This window comes from Cuculus canorus, unplaced genomic scaffold (assembly GCF_017976375.1).
Source record: "Cuculus canorus isolate bCucCan1 unplaced genomic scaffold, bCucCan1.pri scaffold_111_arrow_ctg1, whole genome shotgun sequence".
Lineage (NCBI taxonomy): Eukaryota > Metazoa > Chordata > Aves > Cuculiformes > Cuculidae > Cuculus > Cuculus canorus.
The window spans coordinates 78,740-87,937 of NW_026527757.1; the positions used below are offsets into that span (position 1 = coordinate 78,740).

The 9,198-nt window shown below is 61.6% G+C and overlaps 1 protein-coding gene across 2 annotated transcripts; it reads left to right on the forward strand.

Moving 5' to 3' along the window:
* Nucleotides 1–225: 225 nt before the first annotated feature.
* On the forward strand, nucleotides 226–8,998 carry LOC128850595 (scavenger receptor cysteine-rich type 1 protein M130-like). 2 transcript variants are annotated; one of them, XM_054055552.1, is made up of 12 exons: nucleotides 226–383; nucleotides 860–1,174; nucleotides 2,440–2,748; nucleotides 2,974–3,288; nucleotides 4,329–4,655; nucleotides 4,738–5,052; nucleotides 5,747–6,061; nucleotides 6,526–6,588; nucleotides 6,671–6,985; nucleotides 7,540–7,575; nucleotides 7,848–7,985; nucleotides 8,721–8,995. In XM_054055552.1, the coding sequence occupies exons 1-12, from the start codon at nucleotides 317–319 to the stop codon at nucleotides 8,897–8,899; spliced, it is 2,694 nt and encodes an 897-aa protein (XP_053911527.1). In that variant the 5' UTR covers nucleotides 226–316; the 3' UTR covers nucleotides 8,900–8,995. The 2 variants fall into 2 exon arrangements, with proteins under 2 accessions (XP_053911527.1, XP_053911528.1); XM_054055553.1 differs by lacking the exon at nucleotides 226–383 and adding an exon at nucleotides 647–772 and having other exon boundaries at nucleotides 8,721–8,998.
* Nucleotides 8,999–9,198: the final 200 nt, after the last annotated feature.

Here is a 9,198-nt window from a genome sequence, read left to right on the forward strand (position 1 = left end):
AGGTGACACAACCATTTCCTCACACACAGCTTGTCCCGTGCCCATCCCCCACCACAGCCACCGTGACGTGTGTGTCCCTCATATATGGTTATGAACGGTGCTGGAGAAGTTCATTGGAGGGCTGGGCTGCCTCAGAGTGGAGATCGCTCCCGATAATGTCTAAAAAGGTGCTGCTGCTCTGATTGGCTCCTCCTGCAGCTGGGTTGGCATCTGCAGATCCATAACTCTGTCATCTTCGTTGTCCCCACGAGTCCCCAGGAGCTGTGACAGGGAGCGGGATCCATCAGGGCTGTTCCAGCACGGCAGGAGGCTCAGGATGGGGATGAAGGGGCTCCTGTCCCCTCCGGTGCTGTGGCTGCTGCTCTGGGTGCAGCCGTGCAGGGGTGAGTGCCGGGTCCCTTGTCCCACAGCCTGGGCCCAGCGGTCCCCAGCACGGCCACTGGGACACCTCTGGGAATGGGGTTTCTTTGCACGTGCCACTGAGACAAGAGGCAGAAGGTGCTCAGGTCAGTGGACCTCCTGCCTTTCCCTGTGCCTCTTTGGGTGGGAGAGGGAGCTGTGGGCCTGGGGCACGGGGCTGTGTGGGGGATTCTGGGATCAGGAGGAGAGGGGGCTCTGGACACGGTGAATGAGGGCATGGGCAGAAGGCACGTGAGGTGGGATAAGGTGCTGGGGCAGCCCCAGGGTTTTTCAGACAGTGGGGACAGGATGGACCTCATGCCCCCACTGCCCTGGAGAGGCCGAGAGATAAAGAGCTCCCACCCATGTGCATGTGAGTCAGTCTGGGCAGAGGAGACCTCTCCAGACCTGCTGGGTGGGGCTTGGTGCTCTCCTGACCAGTCCTGTGTTGTGTTTGAAGGGGCTGCAGAGGTGAGGCTGGAGAACGGCAGCGGACGCTGTGCTGGGAGAGTGGAAGTGAAACACGAGGGACAGTGGGGGACCGTGTGTGATGATCTCTGGGACATGGCTGATGCCGCAGTGGTTTGTAAGCAGCTGAGCTGTGGAGCTGCTCTCGGAGCTCATAACTATGCACACTTTGGACAAGGATCTGGCCCCATTTGGATGACTGATGTTTGGTGTTTTGGCACCGAGTCTGCCCTGTCTGACTGTAGGCACAACGGATGGGGTATAAATTACTGTTCTCACGGAGAGGATGCTGGAGTGACGTGTTCAGGTACGGGGCAAGCCTGTTCCCAACCTTTGGGGCTGAGGTGGGGGAAGGGACCTGCTGCGCCCTCAGGGAAGGAAGGGGGTACTGGGGAAGGGCCTGGTGTGGCTGATCACTCTGCTGAGCTGAGGCTGTCACTGCTGGTTTCCAGCAGGAAAAGGAAAGCCCAGTGGAACTCGGCACCGTGTGTGGGTGTGTGTGTGAATGCCCACTCTGCCTCAAGGTCTCTGTTGGTTCCCAGCTTTCTCCTCCTGTGCACACAGGAGCTGACTGGCAGAGCAAAGGACCAGGTCTCCCTGTGCCAGAGGCACTGAAAGCAGCTCACATGGCCACCCACAGCCCCAGGGAAGGGGCCAAGGTGGCCAAGGATGGTTGGGTTGTGTCCCCTGGCAGAAACGAGCCCCCAAGGGGCTTCTCAATGAGGAGAAATGCTGGGCTTGGGCCGAAGAGCAGGATGGGCCATGGCCACCTCATTCCTCTTCCAGGATCATGAATGCAGCTCGCACGGAAACACCCCTGTGACAGCAGCACTGCCCTGCCCAGCCTCTCCTGCCCACCCCAGCCCCTGGCTGCCCTGGGCACAGGGATCTGCCAGCCCTTGCTGACTCTCCATGGTGCCTGTCCATGGACTGGGACCTCGGGTCAACCCAAGCTGCTCCTCTGCCCCCTCTCCTTCACCCAGACGCTGGCCGGGGCTGTGCCCGCCTGGCAGTGGGCTCTGGCTCTGGCTGAGGACTCTCCCCAGGCAGGCGATGGAACCTGGGGCTGGTGGGGACAGCAACCACGGGTGCCCCCGTACCACATCTGTGCCCTGGGACACGTCCCAGCTAAGAGCAGGTCCCCAACAGCCCGAGACCCATCTGGGAATGAGGGGCATTGCTGGTGGCTCCAAGGGGTTCCTCAGCCTGGCCATGAGCTCAGTGGGGCAGACCATGATCCCGCAGCCAGCAGCACCCAGGTCCGTCTCCTTGGCCTCAAGTCCTGTGGTCGCTGCGGTGCTGGGGCAGAGCTGGGCAACTCAGGGTCTCCAGGACCACAGCAATTTTTCTGAGAAGCTCCTGTGGGGGTGGAACAGAAGCGAGTCCACAAGTGCTGAGCTGGTGTCTGAGGAATGGCAGGGGGTCCTTGGTGTGTTTGTGTCATCAGCACCTACTGGGAGCCACTGGGAGCTCATGGGGCTCTTTCTCTGCACCTGCCCTGAAGGTGAGTTGGGACACATACAGTGACTGGCGCGAGGTGCTGGGAACTTGCAGGGGGTTTTGTTTCTCCAGGATTTGTCCAGCTGGTTGGAAGACACAGCCCCTGCTCAGGACACGTGTTGATCCATGACGGGGACCAGTGGAAAACTGTCTGTGACTCAGACTTTGGTCCCAAAGCTGCTGCTGTGGTCTGCAGGGAGTTGCGGTGTGGAGTAGTCCTGTCCGTCCATGGGGCAGCTCACATTGAGGAAAGCATTGATGCCCTCTGGGACAGAGAGCTGCAGTGCGTGGGGAATGAATCCCACCTCGCCTCCTGCCCCAGGGGACCTCCCACGGACCAGCTCTGCTCCCACGGCCGCGCTGCCGGGGTCACCTGCACACGTAAGGACTCAGCATGGGGGCTGCTCAGCCGAGCTGGGCTGAGGGTGGGAGCAGGGCAGGGGTCGTGCAGAGCCAGCAGTGAGGACAAGACAGGGGACATGGTTGTCTGCAGCCCTGAAGCTGTGGAGCAGGAGAAGAAAGGCCAGCTGTCCTTTTGGCCTCTCCTCCAGCTCCTAAGGGAGAAGAAGCACAAGTCTGACCCCAATAAACCTCCTCTGTCCCCAGAGTTCACAGGGTTCAGGCTGGTGAACGGCAGCACGGCGTGTGATGGGAGAGTGGAGGTCCAGGTACATGAGACCTGGGGCACCCTCTGCGCCTCCAGTTGGGATCTCTCGGACGCCCACGTTCTCTGTCGTCACCTCAACTGCGGCTTTGCTGAGTCCCTTCCCAGAGGAGAGCATTTTGGAGGAGGCACCAGCCCCATCTGGAGAGACTCGTTCCACTGTGATGGAACTGAAGCCCACCTGGGACAGTGCCCAGTGACCACCCTGGGGGTCTCGCTGTGCTCCCATGAGAACATCGCTGCTGTCATTTGCTCAGGTGAAGGCTGGGAAACCACTGTGTTCATTCCATTTCCCACTGGAGTGCGACACGGCCACCCGAGGCATGGACTCCATGGCAGCACCGGGGTCAATTTCTGCCTGGCTCCACCAGAAGTGATCTGGAGAGCATTGTCTGCTCACATTGACCACTCTCATGTACGAGAGCGGAGGGCTGAGTGGGTGCAGGTATCACTGCCCCCGGGGCAGCAGCTCGACCCTGGGGCCACCACCAGTCCTGGGCTCCCCTGCTCTTCTGCTGTGGGACCAGCCCAGGATGGGGTTGCGGGTTCAGCTCCATCACTCCAGATGCTGACAGCCCTGTCCCAGCCCCCAGGAGCCTCATGGAGCCCAAAACAAACCTGCAGGGCTGCCGGGGTGCCCCCAGCAGCAGCCCCAGGTGGAAGCTGCAGCACTGGGCTTTGACCTTTCTTCTGGTGCTTCTGCCCAGCACAAGTCCCAGATGTTTCCTCTTTGCTTGGACAACCCCCATTGCTCTGCTCCCTGCCAGGGACAGGGGCTCCTCAGTCCCCAGGGATGCAGAGGGGCAGAGACGTGTGGGCTCTGTCCTGGGTCTCCCCGGTGCCAACACTGAGGTCAGAACCATAGAATGGTTTGAGTTGGAAAGGACCATCCTATTCCAACCCCCTGCCATGGGCAGGGACACCTTCCACTGGGTCAGGTTTCTCAGACCCCCATCCAACCTGGTCTTGAATACCTCAAAGCTAGGCAAACCTTTCCTGGTACCGCCGTTCCTTTGGCCGCTGCACGCACGGCTGTGCCCTGCTCTTGGAGCTGCCCCATAGGCCTCAGCGGGGACCAGCTGGGTGGCTCTGCCGCACCAAGAGCAAAGACAGTGTCTCTCCCAGGAAGGCTCAGGGACATGAACCCCAACCCATGGAAACCTTCCCCTGGAACTCCCCATGGAGGGCTGGAGTGGGCAGGTGCACTTCAGGGCACTGTGAGGGTTCCAGAGCCTGGAGAAGTGCTGCAGGTTTCTGGTCTGTCTGGTACTGCTGAGGCCATTGCTCCTCTCCGCAGGCCCACCCCGCTCTGCATCCCTGCGGCTGGTGGGTGGAGAGAGCCGCTGCGATGGGCGAGTGGAGATCTTCCAGCACGGAACATGGAGCAGAGTCCTGGACGACCAGTGGGACGAGCAGGAGGCCAGCGTGGTGTGCCGGCAGCTGCAGTGTGGAGAGGCAGAGGGAGCCTACAACCCCCCAAAGCCGGAGAGAGGGACGGGTCCCGTGGGGCTGCGACGGGTGCGGTGCACAGGGCACGAGGACAGCCTGACCCTCTGCAACACCTCGGTGCCAGAGAGTGCGCTGGCAGCAGGGGTGGCAGAGGATGTGGGGGTTGTTTGCCGGGGTAAGTGCCCTGCAGGGCCGCGCCAGCTCAGGGCTGGGTGTCACCAGCCCCTGGTGGCAGCTGGGGTTCCTTCCTGCTGCAGGGAGCCGGCGGGTGCGGCTGGCAAATGGGCAAGGGCGCTGCGCCGGGAGAGTGGAGATCTACCACCAGGGCAGCTGGGGCACCGTCTGCGATGACGGCTGGGACCTGCCCGATGCCACTGTTGTGTGCCGCCAGCTGGGCTGCGGGGGAGCGGTGGAGGCGTCTGATTCCGCTCGGTTTGGGGAAGGCTCCGGGCAGATCTGGCTGGACGGCGTAAGCTGCTCCGGGGCTGAAGGAGCTCTCTGGGACTGCCCAGTGGAGGCCTGGGGGCAGCATGACTGCGGGCACAAAGAGGATGCAGGAGTCATCTGCTCAGGTCAGTGCCAGGAGCTGGGGGGGATTCAGGGCCATGCAGGCAGGGACAAGGAGAGAGCGGGCAACGGCCGAGGCTGTTCCTGGCCACCTCAGAGCCCCTACCCAAGCTCATCCCAGGACAGCCATGCACAGGTCCCCTCAGTACCACCGGGGGTCCTTGGAGAGCTCAACTTCTTCCAAGGATTAGCAAGGAGGACAGAAATGTCTGTCCATCCCGAACATTTCTCTGTCCATGGCTACAAGGCGGACCTAGAATCATGGAACGGGTTGGGACCTCAAAACACATCCAGTTCCAACCCTCCCTGCCATAGGCAGGGACACCTCCCACTGGATAACGTTCTCAAAGCCCCATCCAACCTGGCCTTGAACACTTCCAGGGATAAGGCAGCCTCCATTTCTCTGGGCAACCTGGGCCAAGGCCTCCAAACCCTTACAGCAAAATATTTCCTCATAAGATGCCATCTCAATCTCCCCTCTTTCAGATGAAAGCTGTTGCCCCTCGTCCCGCCCGTGCACTCCCTGATCAAAAGCCCCTCCCCAGCCTTTCTGGAAACCCTTTCAGTACTGGAAGCTGCTCTAAGGTCTCCCAAGCCTTGCTGGCCATGCCTTTGCCTGGCTGAGGGTCTGGGGGTGCAGGGACATCCCTGCTCCCACCACCCAAACCAGCCTGATATCCTTTGGATTTTTCCTTCCAGAGTTCGTTGCCCTAAGGCTGGAGAACAGCACTGGCTGCTCTGGGCACCTGCAGGTTCTCTATAACGGGACATGGGGCAGCGTTTGCTCCACCTCGATGACTTCCAAAGAGGTGTCGCTGGCATGCAAGGAGCTTGGCTGTGGGGACAGAGGGTTTCTTGATACAAAAAGGATCTCTGACACGCTGTCTAATGTCACCTGGCTGGATCACGTGGAGTGCGGGGAGAGACACAGCTCCTTCTGGCAGTGTCTCTCTGACCCCTGGGACACACAGTCATGCAATGACCCACGAGATGAGACCCACATCTCCTGCAATGGTAATTCTGAGCTACCAGGTCATCACCCTCCCCTTCAGCTCCTGTCCCTGCTCCAGGACAGAGAGAGAGCTTTGTCTTTCCATGCCAGACCCTTCTGCTGCTGGGGCAGAAAGTGGGGTTTCAGCTCTCAGAACCCCACACGTTGCCCGACAGCTGCCAGCCCGAATCGTAACAGATCCTGGGGCAGGCAGAGGTGTCTCCAGGCAGGCAGGTTCTCAGAAGAGACCATGCAGGGGCTCTGAGGAACATCCTCGCCATGAGAGCCTTCTGCTGCTCTGAGAACCAGGGTCCCTTTGGGGCTGAGCAGTCTGGGTCGCTCGCCAGTGCCGTGCATGTCTGCTGAATGTCCTGGGCTCAGCTGCTGCCGTGAGGGAGGTGGCACAGGGAGGCAGAAGCAGAGCTCAGCCCCACGCTCTGTTGCAGCCACTACAGCAGTCTCTTCACTGCAGCGTTTCCTTCTGCAGGGATGCGGCCAGAAGTGCTCCCAGCCTTGGGGACCGAGTGCCCGAGCTCCACCAGCTGCACAGGTAGCGGCTCCTCTCCACACCTCTTGCCCAGCCAGGCTCTGCCTGCTGTCCCACTGCCCATGGAGGGCTCTGCCTTCTCCAGACAGGGAGAAGATCCGTGCCATAGGCGGCAAGGACAAATGCTCGGGCAGAGTGGAGGTGTGGCACCGCGGCTCCTGGGGGACAGTGTGCGATGATTCCTGGGACATGCGGGATGCTGAGGTGGCGTGCAGGCAGCTGGGCTGCGGCCCCGCGGTGTCTGCCCTGGGCGAGGCGGCATTTGGGGAGGGCACGGGCCCCATCTGGCTGGAGCAGGTGGAGTGCCAGGGGACAGAGCCATCTCTGCAGGACTGCTGGGCCCAGGCTGGGGACAGGAGACTCTGCCGGCACAAAGAGCACGCAGCTGTGAAATGCTCAGGTGAATGGAGGGGCCAAGAGTCCCTCGCTGGGTACTGGCAAGGAGTTGGGGTCCAGAGCTCCTGAGAGCAAGGCCATACTTGCAGTGTGAGACCCTAGAGCCAAGAATGGAATAGAATCTTGGAATGGATTGGGGTGCAAGTGAACTTCAAGCCCATCCAGTTCCACCCTGTGCAATGGGCAGGGATGCTTCCCACTGGATCAGGTTGCTCACAGCCCCATCTAGCCTGGCCTTGAACACCTCCAGGGATGGGGCACACATGACTTCTCTGTCTTTCAGACTCTGTAGGGTGGGATGTACTTCTGACTCTGCCTGCAGGGTTCCTGCTGCCCCCAGGGGCATCTCCCAGGCTGCCTGTGCCACTCTGCCCATGGCCCAGAGCAGCACTCTGAGCTCTGTCCCGTTGCCCCTGCCCAGCCTGGCAGGAGGGGCGATGTGGGTGGGATGGGGCAGGGAGAGATGGACACATACAAACGCATGGCATGTCGGAAAGGAGCTCCCTGGTGCCTGCACACCCACCCTCTCAGCCCAGCTCTCCTTCTTACCCTCTGCAGCTGCACCCACCACGGCAGCACCACCCCCTCGAGCAGGTAAGCTGTCCTCCTCTCCACGCTGGGGCTGCACGGGGCCAGGCTCTGCCCTACAGCCGGGGGAAGGGGTTCCTGGCCAGACTATGAAACTCCCAAAAGGTGTCAGGTTAGGGGTGAGGTTGGGGACGGCTGTCATTTACCCGTCAGGGTGGGACTTCCCCATCCTCACGTCTTGGCTTCTCCATCCCCTTTTTAATGGGGGGCAGGAGTCGTGTCTCACCCTCACCTCTCTCAGCCCTGGTGCTGCCCTTTCTGTTTTCTTGCCCCTGCAGATCCCACCCAGGCCCTCCTGACCAGCAGTGGAAGACTCTCCTTGCCTGTCATCATCTGCATCATCCTGGGAGCCCTGCTCTGCCTGCTCCTGGCCCTCCTGGTCGGGCATGTGCGAGGCGCCAGGGCTGAGCGCAGAGGTGGGTCCTTCCCCACGGCCCCGAGGGAAGGGGCCTCCTGGTCAGGCCAGGGGGTCTGTGGGTGTCAGCGAGGGGCGAGGGCAGAGCTGTGGGGACAAGAGTGTGTGCTGCCTGCTGCCCCACACACTGCCCCATCGCCTACCTGGCCATGGGCCACCAGCAGCCAAAAGTCCAGATACGGGGATGTTAGGGATGGAGCAAGGGAAGAAACAGCAGAGCTGGGCTGGGGGAGGTGGGAGCAGAGGGGAGACGGCTGAGAATGAGCATGGGCAGCACCCAGGGCAGTGCTGAAGGGTCTCTGCGTCAGGGGAGATGCTAGGAGGACTTGGGGACAGCAGGGTCCATCCCTAGGTTTCAGGTCTCCTGGCTCTTCCCCCGTCCAGCCCTGACTCCTCCCAGCAGAGCATGGACCGTGCTATGGATCCATGAGGCAGAGATGGGGCAGTGCCCGGGGGAGAGGAAAGGCAGGAGCTCTGGGCTCAGCACCAGGACCTGACCCAGGGGCCAGAGGGACACAGGGGCTGTCTCTGAAGGAAGGTGCGAGGGTGTCTCCACCCCAGACCATCTCCGTGGGGACATGGCCCTCACTGGGGGGATTCAGCAGTGCCCAGACGATGCAGTGGGGCTGTTGCATGGGGACAGCCCTGGGCTGGCCCAGGGGAACAGGGCTGGGGAGCGGAGCAGGGTCCCGTCCCCTCTCTGTGTCCCCACAAACCAGCCCTGCTCTGTCTGCAGGCTTCGACAGAGCTTGGGAGCCCTTCTCTGAGGCCGTGTACGAGGAGATCGGGTACAGCCCAGTGTGGGAGAAGCAGGCGGGGTTCAGCGGCTCAGGTGGGTGTACGTCCCTCACGGGAGGCACATTTGGAGGACTCTCTCCCTGGTCCCAGCCAGGGCTGACCCACTGCAGCCCCTGACCCACGGTCCCTGCAGTGCTGGTGCTGTGGGGTGTGTGGGGGGAGAGCAGCCAGGTCCTGGGCCCAGGAGAGAAGCTTCCTCCCTACTAGTCCTGCCTGTCCCAGCCAGGGACGGTTCTTCTTGCCCATGCATCCCCTGTGACAGCTGAGGGCTGAGGGAAGGGGCTGTCCTGGGGCAACTCTGGGAGCCCTCTGGGATAGGGTTTGTTCCAAGAGTGCAGGGGGAGCCCTGAGCCCTCCTCCACACACAGCCCTGGTGCTGTGCATCCCCCGTTCCCAGCAGTGCTGACCACAAAGCC